This window comes from Octopus sinensis, linkage group LG4 (genome assembly GCF_006345805.1).
Source record: "Octopus sinensis linkage group LG4, ASM634580v1, whole genome shotgun sequence".
NCBI lineage: Eukaryota > Metazoa > Mollusca > Cephalopoda > Octopoda > Octopodidae > Octopus > Octopus sinensis.
The window spans coordinates 83616055-83642520 of record NC_043000.1 but is presented as its reverse complement, the minus strand read 5'-3'; the positions used below and the strand labels follow the sequence as shown (position 1 = coordinate 83642520).

General features: G+C 34.5%; 1 protein-coding gene across 1 annotated transcript in view; it reads right to left on the bottom strand.

Annotated features, from left to right (window-relative positions):
* The window catches only part of LOC115210270 (ectopic P granules protein 5 homolog), a 117210-nt gene continuing 90744 nt past the window's right edge, over positions 1 to 26466 (bottom strand). Inside the window, exons 33-46 of the mRNA XM_029778761.2 lie at positions 25593 to 25784; positions 23300 to 23431; positions 21155 to 21236; positions 19359 to 19525; positions 18362 to 18554; positions 16823 to 16999; positions 15685 to 15872; positions 13025 to 13213; positions 11607 to 11764; positions 7818 to 8017; positions 6039 to 6287; positions 4753 to 4969; positions 3604 to 3813; positions 1 to 1539 (exon numbers count right to left, since the gene is read on the bottom strand). Of these exons, the coding sequence (XP_029634621.1) occupies positions 1227 to 1539; positions 3604 to 3813; positions 4753 to 4969; positions 6039 to 6287; positions 7818 to 8017; positions 11607 to 11764; positions 13025 to 13213; positions 15685 to 15872; positions 16823 to 16999; positions 18362 to 18554; positions 19359 to 19525; positions 21155 to 21236; positions 23300 to 23431; positions 25593 to 25784 (2667 nt within the window). The 3' untranslated portion in view covers positions 1 to 1226. The remainder of the gene's footprint in view (positions 1540 to 3603; positions 3814 to 4752; positions 4970 to 6038; positions 6288 to 7817; positions 8018 to 11606; positions 11765 to 13024; positions 13214 to 15684; positions 15873 to 16822; positions 17000 to 18361; positions 18555 to 19358; positions 19526 to 21154; positions 21237 to 23299; positions 23432 to 25592; positions 25785 to 26466) is intronic.

The window sequence follows — 26466 nt, the reverse complement described above, 5'->3', positions numbered from 1 at the left end:
TTTGAAAGACAATAACAAAAGCTTATAATTTATTTTTGCATCATATTGTCTCAGTGAGTTATTGAGATGAGCAACAATGGCAGTTTAGCATACTTCTGTACACTGAACAGCTTCAACAGGCATGAAGGTAGATTTCATATTTTAAACTAAAAACAAGACACAGTTGAGAAAAAAAAAAAGACAGAAAAGAAAAGAAAGAACTACAATAACTCGAGTGGTACGCATACACAAAAAAAAATGAATAAATAAAGAAAACAGTTGTGGAATTTCAAAATATACAAAAGGTATTTTTATACAATATTTTCACATATATATGTATATATATATATATGTGTGTGTGTGTATTTGTGAGAGTGTGTATGTACATATATATGTGTTAATTCACATATATTCAAATATTTGAACATTTAATGAAAGACAAATAAATATATGATATGTTTTCCAGACATGTGTCTGTGACCAATACATAAGGAAGTTGTGTCTGGTTTAAAAATGATAATTGATACCTTCATAAGACATTGACTTCAAACACATAACCACATGCTGATATCCACAGTAAGTAAAAGGGAAACAGAGAATCCAGCTATTTTACATGATCTGCACACAAGAATTATAGAGCTATTGCAGATTGATTATTATTTTTTTTATACATATCTATCAACAAGATATGAAAAAAATAACTTCCAAATGGTTATGAGTGCTTGTCTACCTCATGTGCATTGTATGGCATTGAGGAAAGAGTTAAATGTTAAGGTATGAAGAGAGAAAAAACACCCATCTTTTACAGGTATACATACTTAAGCCGTTCTTCTTAAAATAAATTTTGGCTGGATCATTTCATATATATATATATATTAATGTCATAGACATTAAACAAAATATTTTTTTATATATAACTTATTTTGTAAAAGTCGTCTAAATATTTTTTTAGTTGATGTGATATTTCAGTGTTTTCCAAAGCTCATTAGAGTAAGTTAATAATAGTAACGTTTGAAGATCTTGAAATATAATACTTCAGCAATATATAGTATACAAGATGTTTAAAACTAATAAAAAAAAGAGGTAACTAAAATTTTACCCTCCTCAGCAAGTGAATAAGGGAGGGACTGAAACAGCCTTAAAAAAGGGGAGGAAACTCAGTTGACCAACTTAATTTTAGTTGGTTGAACCAATGGGGAAGAGTAAATGAAGAAATAAAGACAGTTATCTCTGAAATTATTAAAGAGTCAAGGTGTGAGTGGAGGTAAATTCACTGCCCAATAACCTTTGTGAGAATAAAAAGAACGTGCTAGATATTCCAAAAGTTTCACGGAATCATGGAAAACATTGGCCGGGTTGACAACAAAATCTGAACAGTAGTTTATAGTAGTTAACAATGAACAATACTGTCGGTTAGTTTTAAGGTTTCGGAGGGCATTCAGTGCTTGTTTACCAGGTGAGTGCAATACAATAGACATCTCTGGATGAACTCGTAAAGTCAGATCAGGGTGGAGAGTGGTTTGCAGAAATACATACAAAGCACGACAGGTGAGCCGGAATCTGAAAAACAAATACAAATTATTATTACACACCAATTAATTATATTTCATTAACAAGTATACATGCACACAATGGCATACACCTGTATATGAGTATGAGAATATTCTTAAATAGAGTTGAACTTCTGTAGTGACTTGTGATAATAAGCTTGAATTCAGCTTTCAAAAGCACTCTAGTAAATAGCTTTGAATGCATGTGCAAAATTATATGAGCTCCGTCATAAATTTACTAAACTGGAGGCAGCCAATCTATGTTCTACTTCAGACCTCTTCATTCTAGTCTTTGAAGTAATATATCATCATTATTATTGTTTAATGACAACTTTTAGATATTTGCATGGGTCAGATGGAATTTGTTGCAGATATTCTACCATCACAATGTCAATACTTAACACACAAACATATACATATATTTACATACACACATATATATATCAGGCTTCTTTCATTTTCTGACTACCAATACTTTCATCAAACTGGGGCTACAGTGGGAGACACTGGCCCAAGATGTCATGCAGTGGGACTGACCACAAGACCACATGGTTGAAAAAAAGTTTAACAATATGGCCATATAAATACATACACATATATACACATATACATAATATACAAATATATGTACATGCATATATACATATGTATATCTGTATACGTATGTGTGCCTATATATGCATGAATACAAATATATATATACACACACACACATATAAATATATATATATATACACACGCATACATATATCCTTTACTTGTTTCAGTTACTGGACAGTGGCCATGCTGTGGCCTTGAAGAGTTTAGTCATTCCTAGTAATTTTCCTTTTAAGCCTAATACTTATCTTTTCAGTCTCTTTTTGCTGAAACATTAGGTTTCAAGGTCATAAACAAACCAGCACCAGTTGTCAAGTGATGGTGGGAGACAAAGACATACATACATACATACATAGATATACATAAGACATGCTTCTTTCACTTTCCAGCTATCAAATCCAACCACAAGGCTTTCATCAGTCTGAGGCTACAGTAGAAGACACTTGCCCAAGGTGCCATGCAAGATGACTGAACATAAAACAAAATGAGATGGACAAACTAGGATGAACAAGGAATACATCCATCTAATTTTGTTTTGTTATGTTTTGGTCATATTCCCAACAAGTTCTCTTGCTGGTTACCTCCAGGGTGGAAGTAATATTATCAATAATGGCATGAAATTGCGCCTGACCCCCGCTGACCAATAACTGATGAGGAGTTGGTGACCTTCTGTGTTTGTTCTCTGTTCATCTGTGCATTTAGTGTATGGTTTTCGACTTGACCTTCTGTGTCTTTTTTCCGTTTGTTTGTTTATTACTATACATGTTGACTTCTGAAAATATTATAGGCGTAGGAGTGGCTGTGTGGTAAGTAGCTTGCTTACGAACCACATGGTTCCGGGTTCAGTCCCACTGCGTGGCACCTTGGGCAAGTGTCTTCTACTATAGCCTCGGGCCGACCAAAGCCTTGTGAGTGGATTTGGTAGACGGAAACTGAAAGAAGCCCGTTGTATATATGTATATATATATATGTGTGTATGTTTGTGTGTTGTGTTTGTCCCCACCAACATCGGTTGACAACCAATGCTGGTGTGTTTACGTCCCCGTAACAAAAGAGACCGATAGAATAAGTACTAGGCTTACAAAGAATAAGTCCTGGGGTCGATTTCCTCGACTAAAGGCAGTGCTCCAGCATGGCCACAGTCAAATGACTGAAACGAGTAAATAGTGCAATACACTCCTTATTTTTGACCTATACACACACACACACACACACAAATACATAAATATATATACAAGCATTAGTACAAGAAAACTATTATTGTTCTTAAATCTCTCAATGAGAGATATTCAGTAGCAGCACTTGAAAGTAACAACGATTATTTGCCAATCTAATGTGGCAGTCCCATTTGGGGTGAATGCTATATGACACACAATCTGTGTCCTTTATAGACATGCATCACATCAGATTGGCAAATAATCGTTACAAGAAAACTATTATCACCAAACTCCATTATTAAGGGAAAAGTATGCCTTACTTGATGGACAAAGTAGACCTTCTGCCTAAACCAATAGCTCCAAGGATACCAGTTGTGTCTTTATCTTCAGCCAATGGAGTCAACATGTGAATGAATGCTGATAGTATCTGTGCAATGTCTGTAGTGGAACAAGTCTTATTCTCCAGTTGGGAAATCATCTGACAAAAGCATTTGTGCCACCACAGTAGCATTTTTCCTTCATTGTCACTACTAAAGAGATAAGGAAAGAAATTTAACAAAATGTCAAAACTGAAAGATGTACATTTTGAAAAATGTAGAATGTAGGATTAAGAGAATGTTGGAAACAGAATGTCTCCTGTAAGCTTGTATACAAGGGGGTACTGAAAAGTTCTTGGCTTTAAGGGTATCACAAACGGCCTGATTGGAGGCCCAATCTTCTGAGTTCTTTTCCAGGGCTTAGAAAAATTGAAAGCCTACTGCAGTAGGTGTGTGACTCATAATTAATTGCAATAGGTGTGTGAATGATAATAAACTGATCCTCCTGTATTTTCTTTTACCCAAAGCCAGGAACTTTTCAGCATCCTCTCATTGTAATAGAATTACTTTCCAATTGAGATAGAGCAGATAAATACACTGATGTTAGTGAAATGCCAAAAGTGAAAATAATAAAATTTTGCATTAAATAGTAAGTTAAAATTTTTGACAATCAATCAAAATATTTCTTTCAAATTTTGGCACAAGGCCAGCAATTTTAAGAGGAGGGGGAAGTTGGTTACATCAAACTCAGTACTTGACTGGTGAAAAGCGTGAAAAGCAAAGTCAACTTTGGCAACATTTGAAGTCAGAATATAAAGTGTTGGAGGAAATGCTGCTAAGCATCTTGTGCAATCAACCAAAATATTAGTTTTAAATTTTGGCACAAGGCCAGCAAGTTCAGGGGAGGGGTAAGTCAATTACAACGACCCCAGTGATCAACTGGTACTTACTTTATCGACTGCAAAAGGGTGAAAGGCAAAGTCGACCTCAGTGGAATTTGAACTCAGAATGTAAAGACAGACGAAATGCAGCTAAGCATTTTACTCAGCATGCTAATGATTCTGCTAGCTCACTGCCTTCCAATCAACCAAAATATTAGTATTTAGAACTTTTTATCAGATTGAAATAGACTCAAAAAAATGGAAGGCTTACCTAGATTTTCCTTTTGTACTCCATTCCAGCACTTTCCAAATGACAGCTTGTTCTTCACTACAGTCAGTTGCTGAGGAGAGCTGTTGTAGGAGGTAAGCATGGAGTGTCAGGAATGCACCTTGCTGTAGACATTCTTCAAGAAATTCAGCCAGGTTCAATTCAGGAATTTGAATATTTAACAAAATAATGTCCCAGTTACTCTTTTGGAAGCTTCCATCTGTTTGAGATTTAATAAAAGATGAATGCAGATTTAATCATATGAAGCTAGCAGTATGCAGTAAATTATACCTATACATGTATGCGTACATATTTTGAACACATAAACACAAATACTCAAAGATAAATAGTTTGGTTCATTAACTATATCATATAACAATAGAACTTCAGTAAAAAAAAAGAACCTATAGCTTATAAACCAATGGAAGCAAGCTTTATCTGTTGCCTTCAGTAAGGCAGGAACATTCTTCTTTGTAAGAAAATGTAGAGAGTTTCATGTAGTGATACAAGATATTGTGATTACAGAAACAGTGCAAGAGGCATGTAGATAGATAATGTCTGTGTGGAGTGTAAAAGAAGGGTGAAGGCTGGTAGCGAGTGTTGTTACAAGTGATAGTAAACAGATTATTAATCTACTGAAGAAAGAGTATAGGAGACTGAACCAAATCCTGACACAAACCAGAGTTAATATAATGGGGGTTGGGGAGAGAACCATATTGATATATATATATATATATATATACATTATGATGAAGCACTGAAGTGGAAAGAATCAAAGGAAGATAACTTTTTCACATCAAGCATAAGTATGAAAATTCTGCTGACATCAAGATAAACAACATTACTTTTGCCAAATTGCTCAAATACAAAATACCCATGTCCAGAAAATTCACTGTAAACATTTTTGCAATGGGAAATTTCACCATAAAGAAGGCACGTAAGCAGACTGTAAACTAGATAACTCATTTTAAAGAAATTATCTTTTGCTAATTGGTAGGTTAGTTGATGAAGCAGCCATTTTTAAAAAACAGCTAATTTTTTTTTTTTTTTCAATTTATTTTTACTTTTTTTCCAACATATTTTCCTGCAGTTAAAATGTTTATGATGAACTTTCCTATAACCCAAAATACCTGCCAGTCTGTTATGCAAAAGGAAGTCTTCAGTATTACCCTTAATACCCACAAAATACAATTTATCATGAGACTCAACACCTCATTGGCAGATTTACTGATTTAGCATCATATTTAGATTTATAAATGTTAAGAAGATAATTTTTTGTATTAACTAACCTGAAGTGAAATAAACATCAACACATTTCTCTAAAATTTGTACAACATTTGTAAGACTAGCCAAAGAACGACAAGCAGCAGCAATGGCTGGCATTAATAGTATGCTGTGGATGGAGGACTCTAACCAGCTGTAAATGGTACTGGTAATTAGTTCACTGATTGTTCCTTCTGGATTACAATTATTCAAAAGACTATACACAGTTTTCATCATCTCCACGGATTCCTCATTTTGCACATATCGATCAGCAACTGGAAATATATTAGTAGAATAATTAGAGTTTAACAATAAAACATTACAGTAGAACAATATGTAGTAACAGTTATAGTACATCAATGCTAAGAGATAACCACTTAATTGTAAACAAGCACCCGGGTGCACTACGACTCAGCAGCAAAGATTAAAAGAGGAGACAGCAGCCATTTGTCAAGTAAAGACAACAATGAAAGCTAAACGTGCATGCAAACTAGCCAGAATAAAACATAAACAGATACTAAAAGAGCCATAAAGAGGAAAGATTACATAAGACTTAAGATTTCACCAATTTGGTGATGCAGCTTGTGAGACTGATTGGACAGTGGTAGACAGGGATGGTGTAGTTGCTTTTTTTTCAAACAGGGGAATAACTCTTGCAATTTTCCATACATCTCTCCACAAGTAAACAGAATTGCAGAATAGTTTGACAATAAAGCATTATAGAAGAACAGTATGTAGTACCAAAATAGTACATCAGTACTGTCAAATAATCACCCAATTCTTATACATCTCTCTACAAGAAGTAAAATTTCAATATCTAGACAATCAATTTAATTTATATGAAATCATTACTTAGCAGCAACCTGACACAAACATTAACCAAATTTAATTAAACATAATGTTTTATTTTGTTTTGAATCTTTATTTAAGCAAGTTATATAGAGACTTTAGGATTAAATGCTGAGATTAAATAGAAAATTAAAGAGAATTTAAGTGCCATATATTTCTGAAATGAGTTTCTCACTGAAATAAAGCTGAAATGAGTTTCTCACTTAAATGATTTATATATGAAAAAGAAAACTTCCGGTCTTATTTATCTCCATATTGTCACTATTTCATAAACTATTAAATGTGACTCAGATAGATAGGTTGTTTATTAATAGAAGAATCATTAATGCTGTGAATATCTTATCAAAAATACTTGCAATGGCTCAGGTGACTTAACTATAAATAAATACTATGGACAGGTTCCACATACTACTAGAAACCTCAAGACACAGGCAACACAAACTACTCAGCCCTCCTACTTACATATCTACAAATATATATCGCTGAGCACATATACACACACACACACAGCTGCAACTATTGGTTACCATTCTATTTTGCACATAGATAACATCTATGTCTACTGTCTCCTATCCTCTATTTAACAGTAAGCACCTGTCTCCCTATCCTTTTTCCTTCCACCATTACAACCAGTATCATGGTTGTAATGGTGGAAGGAAAAGGACCAATCTCCTTTTTACACTTTCCCTGTAATTATAATGACATTACATTTATTTGTATTATTTTTATTACTATCACATTTACTTAATATTTTATTGTAACATCAGGTTGAAACTGTCCACTTGGCTAGAGAAAAGCAAACTGAATTTCTTTATGTCTATTCTTCCTTATACAAAAACATAAAAACAAAGTCTTCAGTGGATTTATAAAATAACCAAACAATTTCAAAACAACTTGCTACACAAACTTATTAGGAATTTACATTGATGAAAAGAAATCAGTTTCTCCTTCCTTACCTGCCATCTCAACTGTTTCTATTTCAGTCAAGATATTAAGGATGCTGTTACTGAATGTTTCTTCATTTATATCATCCTGGTAAGAACACTGGCAGAGAAGCTGGATCACGCAGTACACATAACCAACTCTCTTCTTACTAATTTCACTGTTCCAATGAGCAGAACTGTCACAGTCAAATTTTGAGGCAGATTTAATCAAGCTAGAAATAGAAATGAATTTCTCTTTAAAGACAAAATTTCAAAAAGAAACAAATTTAAACATAAGTTATTGATACTGTATTGCAAAGAACAAGATTAACTGATTGGTATGCAATAGCTAACTTATCAATCATAAAATAATGGTTTCAAATTCTGGCACAAGGCTATCAATCTTAGGTGAAAGGATAGTCAATTACATCAATGCAAGTGCTCAGCTGGTACTTATTTTATTGACCCTAAAAGGATGAAAGGCAAAGTTGACCTCAGTAGATCAATCATAAAATCTTTCTTAGGATTCTTGTAGAAAACGGGATGACAATTTTCTACAGATCAACAATGTGTATCTCAATTCCAATATCCTTCACTGTCTTAGGTAGCGGTGTGGGTGTCATTCTAAGTGCATTAATTACCACAGAAAAGTTTTTCACCTTTGTGTTCCATAATCTCTACAACTCTCTGGCTAGGTCCCGATATTTCTCACTTTCTTGGGTATCTACTCTATGGTATTGAAAACTTATGATCTTACACTGTTTTTCTTTTTTCTCCTTTTGTCATCTACAATTATATCTGGCTTTCTTACTTCAATAGTATAGTCAGTTTTTATGAAGATATCCCATAAAACCTTCTGATTGTTTTTCACTATCATAATCTTTCTAGCTTGTGTTCATATCACTTTTCTGTAACTATGAATCCACACTTGGTTAACATCTCAATGCACTCTTTTACCAACACAGTTATGCCTACACCTATATTCTTTTTCTGAACTCGCTTAAGACATAGTTAATACTTTCATCTCCTTCAACACAGATTCTGCATTTGCTTTCTGTCTGCAAATAAAGCAGTATCATCAGCATACTCCGCATTTTGTCATGGTTAAATGATGACAGATAGTAGATTTTGTAAGAGTGAAACTAAGTTTTTAAATTTTGTCAAACTAAGATACAAAAGCCATAGTCCAAGTTGACAACAACTGAGAATGATGTAAATGTAGAAGATATTGGTCTAGATGCCAATGCCTCAAAGACAGCAATACATCTGTTACAATCAACAGTATTCAATAAGCACAATGAAGCAAAACTCTTTAAATCAGCAAAGGCCTTTATGTATTTAGGGAATAACATTGCATCTTCAGAAAACAATGTGAAAATTCATTTTGTGAAAGCATGAACTATTGATGGCTGCAAAGTCATCAGGAAGTCATTGCTTACTGATGATTTTAAGAGAATCTTCTTCCATCTTACTGAGGAATCAGTGATATTGAATGGGCCCAGTGCTTGAACACTTACCAAACACCTGGGAGCAAGGTTTGATGGTGCTTACATCTGCATTTTATGTGCCATTCTGAATATCTCATAAAAAATGCATCTGACCAAAGAGACAGTATGGCAATATTCTTGCAATTATTCAATGCAATTAGAGAGAGAGAGGTATTTGTTTTGTAGGACATTACTAGAGAGCTAAGCAAGAACTCGTTAATGATATTCTCTATGGACACTCTGACAGGGATATACATGGGTTGATTGGCCAATTAAAACCTTGATTGACCAGCTCTGTACAAACACATGTACCCCTTTTTACCTGCTGATTGCTATAGGGCACCGATGATCAAATCAGGCCAAACCACATCAAGTTTGAACTTATTCCAATAATTTTGGATGTTTTTAAAACACAACTGATAGAAATAATCTTCATTTTGGATTTTATACTGTATGGGGGGTGTTGAACTATTTACATGTCTACCTCACATTGGTGTAAGACAAAGTCAGTTTTTTTAAAAATTGATTTTTTTTAACTGTGTAATAATTCAATGAAGCCCACCTGTTACATAGGAACTGACACCACTTTAAAAAACACACACAAATAAATTAATAATTTTGAACAGAGCAAGAACGCTGCCCAACAGACAAAACCAAAACCAAATAACATTACACAGGGAGACTTTCTAAATGCAGGGAATGAAACAAAGGATAACATTTCAGAAAAACCAAAAAACCAGTAGCTTGATAAATAACATGTTTGACAACATTTATATACACACCCCAAAAAAAGATACACACATCATCAAACAAAAGCTTTGAATGCAGGTCACACCCTGTCACTGGCAAATGCACTTGTAAATGAAAGCACTTTTATTTTCACGAAAATAACAAATGCATGGCAACATTATGTCACAAGAACAAGTGCTTCTCTACCTGAAGCTATCACTCAGGCATGAGAGAAAAGGAAAATAACTTACCTATGCTTTGCCAATACCACAGGGGTTTTCCTGGTGCCCTCCACAAAGAGGCAGCCTTTGTAGATACATGAAGCAAAATGTCCTTCATAGGGAGAAGGAGGTCATAAACACAACATGCATTGTTTTTAAGACTGAGGACAAGTTGAGAGCATGGGATATGACAGTAGTTAAGAGAGTAACACACCTATCAATAAATGGGTCTCATAGTATTTGGGACGGAGTTAGTTATAACATCAACCCTTAGCTCACAGTTACGTTTATAGCATAATTGAGGCAGGAGGGATCACTAAGTCATACTAGTCCTCATGACTCCACAAGACCATAAAATGGTCTAAGAATTATAATTTGTGGTAGGTGTCAAAAGAAAGACTCTCAAAAACTGATTTTTCAGAAAAGAGACCCATTGGTACCCATGCAGCAGCAACAGTCATTTAAGAGCTTTCCTTCCAGCAGAGCTGAAAGGAAGAAAGCATACAAACAGCATGAACAAAGGAGATTTAGGCATCGCCCAATATTTCTCTCCATGAATGTCTCAAGCAAAAGTATTAGATGGAGCTCTTTCCACCACAGAAAAAGTTTAACACTGCAAGTTAAAAAAACACTCATCTGTTTTACAACACTGCTGCTCTTCACAATGAAGAATTGTTGCTAAAGATTGAACTGTTTGAAAGTTAAGTATCTAAGAGACAATGCCATGATGCTGACAAGGTGAAAACTACAAACTTCAAATCTCTATCAATCATCTTATTTCTTTATTGCCCACAAGGGGCTAAACATAGAGGGGACAAAGAAGGACAGACAAAGGGATTAAGTCGATTACATCAAACCCAGTGCATAACTGGTACTTTATTTATCGACCCCAAAAGGATGAAAGGCAAAGTCAACCTCGGTGGAATTTGAACTTAGAACATAACGGCAGACGAAATACCACTAAGCATTTTGCCTGGCGTGCTTACGTTTCTGCCAGCTTACGTTTCTAAACTCTATCAATCATCTTGGCTATCTGTGACTCTCTCAGGAACAATACATGAAATAAAACTGAAATTAGCGTAAGTTGATAGCCTGACTGACATTTTATTGTTGCATTGATAAAACAATGTATCAACCATCTTTATTAAGTTCATTTAGTAGAGTTCAAGATTCAGGATTGCGTTTTCAAAATGTTTCTTGATTTCTTCTAACAACAAGCCCTAATATATAACTGACACATGCTGAACTCAGAGGAATCAAAATTAAAGCTGAATACAGCAAGATTTTTAACTCAGATTTAGAGGTCACCACATTTTCCTTGGTAATTGTCTTCATTATTTAAATGATAAACCTTGACTAAAAGCAAAAATTAAAATCTCACTAACCGTAGTTCCAATGCCTGTAAAGATGACCTCTGTGCAAGAATTGCTCTTGGATCACAGTGCTGTAGATACCAGTTGACTGACTGGCTGAAACTATTGGAATCTAAGTAATTCCAACATAACTTCTCAGCCATCATAAACATTAGTATTACTTCTTCAGTCTGGAAGGAATCAAAACAGAAAACAAACTAAAACAACTGCAAATCAGGGGAGGGGGAGGGAGGGGGAGAAGAAGAAGAAGAAGAAGAAGAAGAAGTATTATTATTATTATTATTATTATTATTATCATTATTATTATTATAATTTCTGCTGTAGGCACAAGGCCTGAAATTTTGGGGGGAGAGGGCTAGTCGATTATATCAACTCCAGTCCTCAACTGATACATATTTTGAAGACCACAAAAGAATGAAAGGTAAATACTAATAAATGACCTAATGTAATACCAGACTCTCCTGGTAATATGTACATGTTTTGTCTTGGTGTAAAAGATGGGCTATCGCAAATATTCAGCTCAATATCACAGATTTGCTTGTCAGTTACTTGACCATAACAAGTTGAGCATGTCCTTTAGTGGCGGACGATATGTGCATCTTTGATCATGAGCAGGAGTAGTGGGGGAGTATCATAGCTATGAGCTGAGAGTGATTCTTTGGGGTTTGAATAATTCACCCCTGGAAACATGGGTGTTTCATTCCTTAAACAAACTTATTCAGAGACCTTTTAAGAGGGATGGGCTACTCAACCTGAAGAAAATTCTAACAGGGCTCTCATCTGCAAGGTCATGTGCTGTTTATTTTGATATGAAGTCACCATGTCATGCGCATATGGTTGTGATGCATGTACTCTTATCAGACGGGTAATCATGATGGGTATATTGGGCTTTATATATTTGGCACTTTGATGGTATGTGCTGTCCTTTCACTCAATAATAATGGTTTCGAATTTTGGCACAAAGCCAGCAATTTTGGTGGAAAGTGTAAGTCAATTGCATCAAACAGTGTTCACCTGGTATTTATTTTATAAACCCCAAAAGGACAAAATTCAAGTCGACCTCAGCAGAATTTGAACTCAGAACATCAAGAAGGACAAAATGCTGCTAAGTAATTTGACTGGCATGCTAGCAATTCTACAAGCTTGCCACCTTAATAATAATAATGACAATTTTGATCTGTAAATAATATATTTGATAATAATTTAACTATTTTTCATTTCTTTGTTTTAATATAAATGTCTCTCTTTATCAACAATTACTTTATTGTTTGTAAAAAAAGATAGAATAATAGTGTATAGCCAATACAACCTGGTATATAACTGGTATACATTTATGCACCCTAAATGATATGAAGAGACATAAGAAATTGAGCTCAATATTATCAAGATTTTCATATATCACCAGATATGTATACATGGAAAATACTTACAAATGATAAAAAACTTTCTTTATCATCTCCAGCAAGTTGCAAGAATAAATGGAAAAGATGTGCAGCAAACTTGGATACAATATTTACAGGGTAATTGCTGATGAAATCCTGCATTGCATTTGCCCAGTTGACATGAGGGGCAATTACTTTCACAAGCTGGAAGCTTTCTATGTTACCATTATCACGAATCTGTCAGATGGACACAAATACATAAGATAATTAAAAATAATAATGGCAATAATCATGAGTATTACTGCCATTATGAAATATATATAAAGCCATTCTTAGAAAACAATCAATAAATTGTTAATATTTTTAAGCATTATTGGATGATTTTAAATCACTGTAATCAAATGTACTTTTGTGAGGTTTTTATCAAATAAAAAACATATTACAATCACAAAATACTCAATCAGAAAATAAAGTTTAAACCTAAAATCTTCAATTACAAATTTTATAAACTTTATACTCTAATCAAATATTACCAACAAATTAACTTCTATATGTCGTAAATTGTTGACAATGTTACTTTTATAGATGGTCACCACTTTTTATAGCCACGTTTTGTTACCATTTGTGTAACACTACTTTTATATCATCATCATCAACAACAATTAACATCTGTGTTCCAAGCTAGCATGGTTTGTTCAAGGCTTGCACTGAGCTCCAAAGTCTGCTTTGGCATGGTTTTTACAGCTGGATGCTCTTCCTAATACCAGCCACTTTACAGCATGGACTGGGTGCTTTTTTTGTGCTACCTGCACTACTGAGATTGTCATGTAGCTCTCAGGACTACAAACCTTAGTAGTGGTGGGGTGTCAGCTTCATGCTAGGGGATGAGGAGATTTCTATGAGCAGAGAGGGGCTACTACCAAAAATATGTTAATAATAATTTGTGATATTTTCTCAATATATTTATCATGGAAGTGAACATATCCAGATAAAAACTGCAGTTGACTAGTCTGCCAACACAAGGTTGTTCTAAATAGTTATGCAACTTGCATGCAGGAAACACTGTTCTTTTAGACTTTATACAAACAAACTCCTTGCAGTAGAATTAGAGAATGCATGAGACAAATTCCTTTAACATTTCTGTTATTCCTCTCTAGCTCTATAAAGCTAATTAGCATCAAATAGTTATTCCTATTCTATATGATTAATTTTATCATTAAAATGAAAATAGTAAAACAAGAGATATTTATAGTTAGAGTAAATGTAGCAAAAACCAAAGTAATAGTAAGCAGCAAGGCATACTCAGCACACACCCCCTCGGGTAGGTGGCCCTGCTCAATCTGTAGGAAAGGTACAGGTAGAAACTCCATAAGATGCACCCAATGTAAGCTATGGACGCATAAGAGGTGCAGCAACATTAAAGGGAAATTAACAGATAAGATAGCTTTCATGTGCGGCAGATGCACAGGGGCAATAGACACAACAGACACTCAGAAAACAGATTCCATCACACTCCAGGGAGAGAAACTAGAAGTAGTTGATAGTTTCCGCTACCTGGGTGACCAAGTTAGTAGTGGAGGTGGATGCACAGAGAGTATCACCACTAGAATACGAATAGCCTGGGCAAAGTTCAGAAAGCTCCTACCCCTACTGGCGGCAAAGGGTCTCTCCGTCAGACCAAAAGGTAGATTGTATGATGCATGTGTGCGAACTGCCATGCTTCACGGTAATGAAACATGGGCTGTGACTGCAGAGGACATGCGTAGACTTGAAAGAAATGAAGCTAGCATGATCCGCTGGATGTGTAGTGTCAGTGTGCACGCACGACAGAGTGTAAGCATCCTGAGAGAAATGCTGGATATAAGAAGCATCAGATGTGGTGTGCAAGAGCGACGCTTGCGATGGTATGGTCATGTGCTGCGGATGGATGAAGAGAGATGTGTGAAGAAGTGCCACTCCCAAACGGTTGAAGGTATCAGGGGGAGAGGTAGACCCAGGAAGACATGGGATGAGGTAGTCAAGCATGACCTCAGAGCATTGGGCCTCACTGAGGCAATGGCGAAGGACCGAGATCTCTGGAGATATGCTGTGACTGCAAAGACCCGGGCTGCTTCCTGCATCAGTTCCACATAGCCCCTGCCCATTCAAAGTACCCCGGATCCCAGATAGTCCTGCTGTGCCTGAGGAGATCTGTTGAGTCAAGTACATGAACATGAACGTCGAAATAAATATCAATGGAAATAGGAGTTATGATGCCTGTGCCGGTGGCACATAAAAAGTACTATCCGAACGTGGCCGATGCCAGTGCTGCCCCGACTGGCCTCTGTGCCGGTAAGACCATCTGAACGTTGCCAGCTCCGCCTTGGCTGGCTCCCGTGCCGCTGGCACGTTAAAAGCTCGAACCGATCGTGACCAATGCCGGACCCCTCGGCCCCTGTGCAGGTGGCACGTAAAAAGCACCCACTCCACTCGCGGAGTGGTTGGCGTTAGGAAGGGCATCCAGCCGTAAAAACTCTGCCAGATCAGACTGGAGCCTGGAGCGGCCCCTGGCTTCCCAGACCCCGGTCGAACCGTCCAACCCGTGCTAGCGCGGAAAACGGACGTTAAACGATGATGATGATGATGATGATGATGATACATGCTAAGATTTAAATTAAAACTCTGTTTCTAAACAATAAATCAGATTCTTAAACAAGGGTTTTACTTACAGTTGACATTGTTTCTGCAACCTGCAAATCAATTGTAAGTTGATCCCATGGCAACAAGGCCAATTCAACATTCAATAACGTAACACAATAAACTGGTATCTTTCTCGATGCTAATATAGAGGTATAGAAGATCCACAGCCGTCCAAGTATGTCTTGGGTTTGTGAGTAAGCTACAGGTGATAATAAAGCTGTAAAGAAAGAAAACACAACAGTAATTAAGAGTCTTTTAGTGAAGCATTCAAAAGTAAATCAAGTGTAAAGGTACCCTGGCAGGAAGGTTTCTGATAAATGAAATACAACCAAAAGATGTTTCATAGTATTCTGAATTAACTGGAAACCTAACGTGACAACAACAGACACCTTCTTCATAAAGAACTCAAAATGCAACTGAAGACCTCTCCTAATCATTCTGGTTCTGATACAATACAAGTCAATAAAGCAATCCAAATATAAAAAAAAAAAATCTTACAAACAACCATTCAGAAGCCACATGAAAGTATTTGAAGGCAGTATTATATGTAATAAGGAGAAATTTCAAACTATAATTCCACTACCAAAGAAGGGTAAACCTCAGCACAGTCACATCCATTGATGCATCGAGACAACATTAATCACTGATATTATATCATCATCATCATCTTTCATATCATTTAATGTCCATGTTCCATATTGGCATTAAAAGATCCACAGATATTTCAGAAAAGCCTGTCTCTACAGTAAAAAAATCTTCATTGAAAATTAAAGTTCAAGCCTATTAGTCATCATGGTAATAGTCTAGATTTTAAAAACCTGTGAGACTGACAGAATCAAAAGAAAAGTAAGTTTGTCAATGTTAGAACTTACATTTTTTTGATAATGTTTTAATCATCCATTCCTATATAGGAGCAGTTGGATGATTTTAAATCATTGTAATCAAACGTAGAGAACATTCTAGATATAACAAAATCATAAACTTTGAGATTATTGTAAACAAAAACCAAAACAAAAAAAAAGCAGAATATCATTTTTTAATTACGATTTAATTTAAATATGTCTAATTACAAAAGTTAATTTGTGGCACAAAACAATGCTAAAAATCATAGCTAGGTAAATCAATTACTTTACTTTCCATTCTAAATCAAATACAACAAAAACTTACATTTATAAAATGTGTGGATATATCGGATTGCATCACAGAAGTTTTGAACCATTATGGTAGCAGCCTCATGGTCACCAGCTGTCCAAGGGATCAGTAATTGAGTCTGCGCTGGTCCTTTCAATGGCCTCACCCAAGGACTGAACACATTTACTATCATATTCCATAAATAATCAATCACTAAAAAAAAATATAATATATAAATTATGAACACAAAAGAAAATCAATACAACATCAATACAAATCAATACATAAAACGATAAAGTAAAGTTCCCAGCAAGAATGTGAAACAGTTTCAATTCCTAGTAATAGCCTATTCAATTTGACTATGACACTAATGAGTTTAAGTTAATCTCATTTCCTATGTTATTTACATTGGAACTAAGAGATCAATATTTTAAATGTGTTTTGTTTTGCTTTTTAACCCTTTAGAATTCAAACCAGCCATATCTGGCCCAATTATTCTACCTGTTTTATGTTCAAACCAGCCAGATCCAGCCTCTCACACCTACCCTACAATGTCATTCTAAAGTAGACAATCACATCATTGAAACCTCAACGCCATAAGATAATGCATGATTAATTGAAAACAATGTGAATAAATAAGCAATACATTTGATCGAGCAATCTGAATACTAAATAGAATATTTTTTGGTAAAAATTATGATATAGTTAACTAATTTTTAGTGATATCTATTTTAACAACCTTATGAAAATGATAAAAAATAGGTAGGGAATCAGATCTGACATATACCTTAGTCAGCTTGCTTCCTGGTTTCTAAATCTGCTTGACACCTAAATTTACAAAATTAATTAAATCTTTGTTTTAGATTGCTCACTAAAAATATAGTCTTGTTATCATCATTTGAACTGGTTTGGTATATTGCGGTTCCTGAACTGAACTGGTTTGGCATACTGTAGTCTGCTATTATGCCAAACATCTCCAGATCTCATCACACCAATTCTACCCCCATCTCTTCCTTGGTCTTACCCCAACCACTGCCAGTATACAGCACATTTTTACACTGTAAATCTTATTAAGAGTTTACCAGATAAAGAAATGGAGGTTATCTTTACTTTTAAGCATCATTGAGAGTTGAATTAACTAGTAAATGTTACTAATCAGTAGGTTTAGGCTAAAAAGAAACTGATAGAACTTAATATGCAGCATCATCATTTAGTATCTGCTTTCAATGCTGCATGGGTTAGATGTTTGACTGGAACTGGTAAGCCAGAGAGCTGTACCAAGCTCCAGTCTGTTTTGGCCTGGTTTCTAGGGCTGGATACCCTTCCTAATGCCAACTACTCTACAGAGTGTACTGGGTGCACTTGTGCCTTTTATATGTCATCAGCATGGGTGCCTTTTATATGTTACCAGCAGTGGCCATGACTAATACTTGATGAAAAATTTTAAGATAAGCAGAAGGGTACCCAATAAACATTCCACACTAAGATTGAAAAATTCCATATTTTAATTCATGAGTCATATTTCATTCGAACATAAATTTTTAACCAAATTTACCACCACCAATATTAACTTACCCTGAGCAGGTGATTCTTCTGAAAGATTTTCATGATATTGAGCTGCTAGAATTTTTAGAAAACCAGCACTGATGGAAGCAATATATGGCACATATTTATGCCATTTGGAATAGAGACCAAATGTACAGCTTTCTTTATTGAGTAGTCGTTGTTCCATAAAGAATGATGACATCATCTCAAGAATTTGTGCGAGCTGGAAAAAGACATAATGAAAATTTATGATAATAATAAATTAAAACCTATAAAATAAAAGTAATGCTTTGATTGTGATGAAAATAGATTTTTATTGTAACTACTTTGGAGAATCTACAAAAAGTACTGAGCAGCTGACACTTGTGATAACATCATCTTTCTGGACAACCTGAAAAAACTGGCTTTTAGGCTACATTAACCTTTACAAGCAGTAGATTAGAGACAAGTAATTGAAGACCAGAGTCATTTATATCCCAACTTTTAAGTGTTGTGAAGAGAATCATAAACAGAAAGAGAAACAACTCAAACCAACAGAAACATTTTAACAATATCCAAAAAAGCTTCTTCTGGGCAAATTCTGAAGTCTACATCTGGATTAAGGGTTACTTGTGCATACTTGGATTGTACCAAAATCTTTGACAAGGTTAACTACAGAATATCATGTTAAACATTGAATAATAGTTGGCATCTGTTTTATGCAAAACCAAAGTTAAATTGTAATGGCCAACAGATCCCTATCAGCAAGTCTGTAGAAATAAGCAGAGTGCAACATGGTACTTTTATGAGGCCTGTTTTGTTCTTATTGTCAGACAGGGTTAAAAGTATACATTCAACCAGACTGAGCAGTTATGCTAAACAACACTAAAATGCTGCTACAGATCAAGACAAATGATTATATCTACAAATGCCAACAAGATCTAGATGCCATATACAACTGAGCAAATGCAATAACCACACAGTCCTGTCTGTACCCAAAGAAGTAATTATATAAAATTGATATTGCTACAATGGATTAAAAACTGACCTGGTGGCTAGACAGTTGTGATGCTGAAGGGGCAGAAATGTTTGATAACTGCTGTAGTTGATAATCTTCATCAAAACTTCCAGGTGTTGCACATTCAGTAACATATGGGAAAGCAGTCTCACTGAATATTTGCCAACATTTCACATGTAGTCGACCTTTTGATGAAACTATAATAAAAGACATGAGAAGAGATTACAAGATTTGCATGTATGTGTATATATAAGTGTGTGTATGTAATATAGATAAATATGTTTATATGTTTGTGTATAATATAAATACATATATTTATGTATGTGTTTGAGTATAATATAGATACATATATTAACACATGCATATGTGTGTCTGTGTGTATAATATAAATAGATATATTTATACGAGTGTATGTTTAATACATATATTTATGCAAGTATTAGTGTGCATCTGTTTGTATGTATATGTCCAAAAATATTAGCACTGAAACTCATACCAAAAACAAAATTCTGAAACATGAATATAATCCACTCTCTGTTCTCCCTTAATGGAACCAATTATATATTTAACACTGTAACTAAAGTTTTATCAAACAAATCACAAATTACAAATAAATTCAAACTTTGCTTTGGCAAATGTAATCACAATATCTAGGGACCCACCTGTCCCTAGATATGTTTCTCCAGATATGATAGTGTTTCTGGATGTTGAATTAAATATAAGCCTCCGCTTTAAACCTAGCTATGGATCTAATTACTGGTATCTGAGGTATGTACAAGTGAACTGACCAACTAAATAAGCCATTAGAATTGATCACAAGATCAAAACTGTTATTGATAGGGTTTTTTAAAAATATTTTGCTATGCCTTAATATACGACAGTCAGGAATAGGAGCAGGTTCTCTAGAAATGTAACATGCAACAGACTAGCTTCTTAATCAAGAGGAGCTGTGTTTTCTATATCTCTGCAAAGATAAGGAAAGGCCCCATGATTTGTAGGGAATTGTTGAAGAAAGAAATGGTGATGTTTCAATCCCAATTTGTGTTTTCCCATAGATAAAGAGGAAAGAAAATAGAAAAATACTTAATGTATGTTAACTAGAAATGAAATATAGAAAGTGAACACTGAATTTAATAATATTCCAAACTTACTGTGGCAGTTTACATAAAACGCACACAATAAGTAGTAGTAGCATAGGCAAAAAAGTGAAGAAGAGTTCAGGATTGAGCATATGGATTCATTAATAATATATTATAATAATTTTGTAAGAAAACACTGTTATATAATTTATATTTCTGATGGTTAATGTAATTTGCTGAATAACGTACACTACAACATACAAGCCTGTCTAATTACTGTAATATCCAAGCACAAAACTGGAAGTAGCTCACATATAACTTCTGTATTTATTAAATGATGCTTATCATCCATTGGATTGAATACTTTTTTGCCAACACACACACAGATACATATATATTGCTGAATACTCTACACTGAATACATAAATAAGCCAAGTCAATGATACATTAAACTATCACCCCATATTATGCAAGTATGGGTATGTTATCATTATATTCCCTAGTAAGGCACTTTACAATATTTATCTAAGGTTACTTAAACTGTATGGAACGTCCAAGGAAAAAAGTTTGTGATAGACTACCTGGAGAAGATTCACCTTGCATTGGCTTAGAGTTTATAGAAATTAAAGTCAAGCATTGACCCTAATAATCTCTTGTACACTCAGTTTTTAGAAAGGTAAACAGAAACAGGAAAAGATATTAGTAATAACAGATTAGAGGAAAAGGGTGAAAACAGCAAAGACTGACCTTTCAGAAGCATGGAAAGTATTTGAGAAAGGTAGTAGTGGAAACAAGAATTCAGTACTTTGTGTAAGTGTGTACAGAACAGCTGCAAACAGAGAAATATAATATATTCAATAAGAAGTGAGTGAAAAGTAGACATGTTCCTGAAATATAATTTCTTTTTTAACAATTGTATTTTAGTACAATATTAGCATTGATTTAAACTGAGAAAATGGACTGAAAATTAAGCAGGATGTCTTTTTCTCAGCTTATTAAAAGTTGCTTGCTTTTACAAAATGTAATTCCATGCTCAACTGTCCTTCTGTTTGATTAGCAGGATCGTTAGGGCATTGGACAAAATGTCCTGAAGTATTTAGTTATAGGCTTTCAAATCCCACTGAATCAGTTTCATTCTTCTTCAGTTAATAAAGTATCAGTCAATTACTGGAGTTGATTTCTATAATATATTTAATGCATTAATGGAATTATAATAGAAAACTAAGACTTTGACTTATGCATTAAAGTTAGTTCAAATAATTATATACTTCCTACAAAATTGGCCAGAAGAATTCCTTAATAAACAGTGGGACATCTTTTACTTGGTCCTTGGTATTAGAACCTGCTGAAGATCAGAAAACCTAACACAAACAGGATTATATCAACTTTTGTTTCATCAAATTTCCAGAGGGTGGATAGCTATTTTTTCAAATATAACGCTGTATGATGGCTCTGTAAGTTTATATTTTATCCTTTTCTAAGCTCCTTAATGTTATACTAGAAAGAAAGTCATTTGGCAATGCACTTGTACTTCTCTGCCTAATAATGCAATACTACCACTTTTGCACTATTCTAGATTGCTTGGTAACAGAGAACAATGGCATATTCCTTAAAAAAAGTTGTCAGGGAAACAATGGGTTACATTTTAAGGAAAATGTTCCTTCCTTTACACTGTGACTAACTTTAACATTCCGCTCTTCACTAGGAAAATTTTGTACCAGCTATACAGACAATTGAATTGACACTGTCTTAACTGTGGACATGGTCTTCTCTCAAATTCCACAGGAAATCAATGAACCATTCTGGGTCTATTGAAAAGAGTTCTACTGGTGATTGCAACAATTGATGCATGGAAGAATGCAATCTCCACAGGATTTGGGTTCACAGATGGATATTCTGTTGATGATTGTCACAATGACACACTGACAAGTCAGATTCAACAATCATACAAGCAGCAGCAGTCCAGTATCACTCCAGTGATTGGAGCAGAAATCATAGCTCTATCACAAAGACTAACCAGAGACAAGAAAGAAAAGTAACAGCCATCAATAAACACATAAAGCAAGCTAATGAACAGGCACAAGCAAGAAACCATGTTTACAAGGTAGAGCTAACAGGTACCACAAGACACCTCACTTGATACTCTTATAATTACAAGGTATCTCTAATAATTAAAGGTACCTCAAACAGATACCACATGGTACTTTGTTCAATGCCCTAACAATTCTACCCTTTACTTATGACAGGCAAAGTTGACCATGGCAAGATTTGAACACAAAACACTGAGAGTCAGAATAGATATCACAAGGTATTCTATTTGACACTCTTATGACTGTCAACAGACTGCCCTGTACAATTAAATCATTAATAATAAGAGATTAATATGCGTTATTAGATCAATTCATTAGAGATAAATTGCATTTTATCCAATGCCCTAATGATTCTACTAATTTGCTGCTCTAACCAAATTATTAATAATGAGAGATAAACATGCATTATCAAATTAGTAAGTCAGATATGATTTAAGACAAGAAAAACAAATTCAAAAAATGTAATTTATAAGATGTAAAAGAACTCTACCTACTTTGTTTAAATAATAGCTACTTTTAATGAAGGAAATGAGCTCTATAAATTTAAATGTGTATATCTAGGATGTTGTGATGTTCATATCTGAACATAAGTTCCATAAGTGAAGTGAAATGACATCATTACAAACTGAGAATTGAATCTCGGTATCAGCCTTAGCAAGCCAGAGATAATGCCTCTTGTTTTTTCAAAAGCTCACGACATCCCTGTTGAAATACTGAAGTATTCTCAATGAAAGTACTTAGTTATAGAGTTTAGTTTCAACAATGAAAGGAATGAAAATAACGTTAGTTTTGTAACACTCACCTCAAAAAGGATCAGTTCCCTTGACATTGGTTCTGCTCCACAGCTGATAAAAGCTGTTGATAATACGTCGATAAGTTTTACAACTTCGGGATGTGGGAGGTTGAGTTTCTCTAACCAAATACACACATCGAACTAAGAAAGAAACAACAGACACAAATCATAGAAAATATAATCTAAAAGGACTGATGGAAAATATAAAAAGAATTACAGATAAATTAATGCTAAATATATTTTGCCTCACAATGAAGAAATTCCTGTGCGAAACGCTAAAATGTATGAATGAGCATGGCATCAGCAACTGAAATTAAGGCAGAGTTCTACATAATATTTATACCTTAACATATGGGACATCAATATGAGGGAGTGCTGAAAAGTTCCTAGCTTTGGGTAAAAGGAAATACAGGAGGATCAGTTAATTATGGTTTTAGTCAACATATTCCCCTCTCAGATTCACACACATATTGCAGCAGTCCTTCAGTTTTTCTAAGCCCTGTAAAAGATCTCGGAAGGTTGGGCCTCCAATGAGATCTTTTACAATACCCTTAAAGTCAGAAGCTTTCAGCACTCCCTTGTATATTTCTCAAACTGAGGTTCACTTAATCATTCCCAGTCTTATAATTAATTGTAATTTTAGCCCCAATATTCCTCTACAACATACAAGGGAATAAATTCAGATCTCTTGCTTGTTATAATGTTCTTGACTCTAAACAAGGGACACAATGGCTAATTGAGAAACTCAAACTTTATTCCTACTTCATGGTTAGTAATGAGAAGGAAAATCTTCTCCTTCCTAATAACTAATGTAGTAAGAGCAGGATTTGTTAATTAATAAAAAATATTACTTCAGCCATGTAGGAAAAATTGATATAAAACTGTAATATATTAATGACTGGGCTGGGGAGGATGAACAAATGGACAGCATATAGTTAAGTGAGGGAAGGGGCTAATATAATGTAAAGAGGTAAAGAATGTTTTGAAGAGGGGAAAAAAAATTAGCTAAATGGAATACTATCGCAAGGGAAACAACTCTAATGTTCAAATTAAAGATTGAATGAAGATATCCAGTGGGGAGAAGGAATATGATATTTAGTAAATATGATAACTATTGACGTTTTAGTCAAATTAAACCTCTTCAATGAATCATGATCTAAGCAATAATTACCTAAACCTAAACTGAGGAAATGTATTGACATTTTAGAGGAAATTATTCACCAAGTAGGCAAATTAAAATAATCCTTTCTACTTACAGGCACAAGGCCTGAAATCTTTGGGGAGCGGTTGATGTAATCAACCCCAGTGCTAAACTGGTGTTTATTTTATCGACCCTGAAGGAATGAAAGGCAGAGTCGACCTTGGTGAAATTTGAACTTGGGATGTAAAGAGCTGGAAGAAGGCTGCAAAGCATTTTTGCCCAACATGGTCACCACCTTAGAATAATTTAAAATGATAAGATAGATGCCATCTAGAAGAAAAGCATTTAGTTCATAAGAAGGAGCTTAAGAACTAAAAAATATGCTGGCAATCATTCATTGTCAAGGAAGTGAACTCAATATGAAATATGTTTAGCTTTTGTTTTTGAGACAATTTTTATCTAGAATAACGTTATTCAGCCTATCTTTCCTTTTATTAAATTGGCAAGATGTGACTTGAGGGAGATTTGGTTGCTATTTTCGGTAGGCTGACCAACAATATACAAACTAACTTACTGGTTCACAATTTTTAAGTTCGTTAGTTAGATATCTCTGGTAAGTTTAGATAAAGCAGTAATTAGTAAAAGAATAATAGATTAAATAGTTAACGATAATATGTAAAATATTTGTAGCATAATGAATTTTAAAAAATCAATTAATTAATTTTAGTTGAAACCATTCTACCTCTGAATGATTGTCAAAGGCAGTGGTTCTCAACCATTTTTGGCCTATGGACCCCTTTGATTCCTATTTTACTCAAGTGGGTTCTCATAACCATTTGATGTATATAAAAAAGTCCTACTGTATTTCAATAATTAAATAAAATTAGAAATTGTATTAAAAAAATTAAAATATTTTGTGTATCGTAGAAGCGTATTCAATTAATTGCAGATAAGTTTTAATAATAAAATCTTATATAGACCCTCAAGGGCTATATGGACTCCCAAGGCCAATATGGATCCCCAAGGGCCATATGAACCCTGAAGGGCCATATGGACCCTGGTTGAGAACCACTGGTCTAAGGGTAAAACTTGAATGTTTACTCAGAAAGAAATCTATAAATGCTCGAACTGCCATTTTAAAGTGTAATTCTAAAGACTTACCTTTGATAGCAGCATGAAAGCCATATCTATTTGACATGAACGAAGGACAATCAGTTTTTCATACATAGCCAAAAAGCAGCCTGGATTCAGATTGGGTAAGAAGTGAGGAGACATTAAACCTGCAAGGTCAGGATGGTCAAGCACAAAATTCAACAGAACAGGGCTTTGGTCAGGCATTTTCTGAACAAATTCCTGCAAGGGAACAAGACATTAAAACATTAAGAATAATTCTGTATTAAATCAATGTAAATAATACTGAAACAGTAAAATAGACAAAATGGAATAAGCAGAACAAGAGGAGACATGTGGGATAGAGAATTGCAGAAGAGGTCATAGGATGTGTGATGAAAGAACTTTAACAAAGAAACTAAAATAATAATAATAAAGCTGAAGTGAAGACCAAATATATAGAGTGTGTGTGTTTAATTGGCAAAATATGATCATCCACAAATATAACTCTACTTCAACACACAACTTCACAAAAAGTAAAATATTTAATTAATAAAAAATTTTAGCAAAAACAGTTACTGTTTGAAGACAAAAACTTAGAGAGAAAATCTCTCACGACAAATAATGTGCAGCAATTGTGGCTATTAAGGAGTATAAATCTAGCTTCTAATACTGTATTATTTGCTTAAATAGATAGTTATTTTGTTTGTATTTAACTAACCAACACAAAAACCCTTTGCATTTCAATGTGTACCATTGAAACAGAGCATTCATCCTCATTCATTTAATGTCTGCTTTCCAAACTGGCATGGGTTTGACGGTTTGACTGGAACAAGTAAGCTGGAGAGCTGCATCAGGTTCCAGTCTGACTTGGCATGGTTTCTATGGTAGGATGTCCTTCCTAACACCAACCAATGCCAAGAGT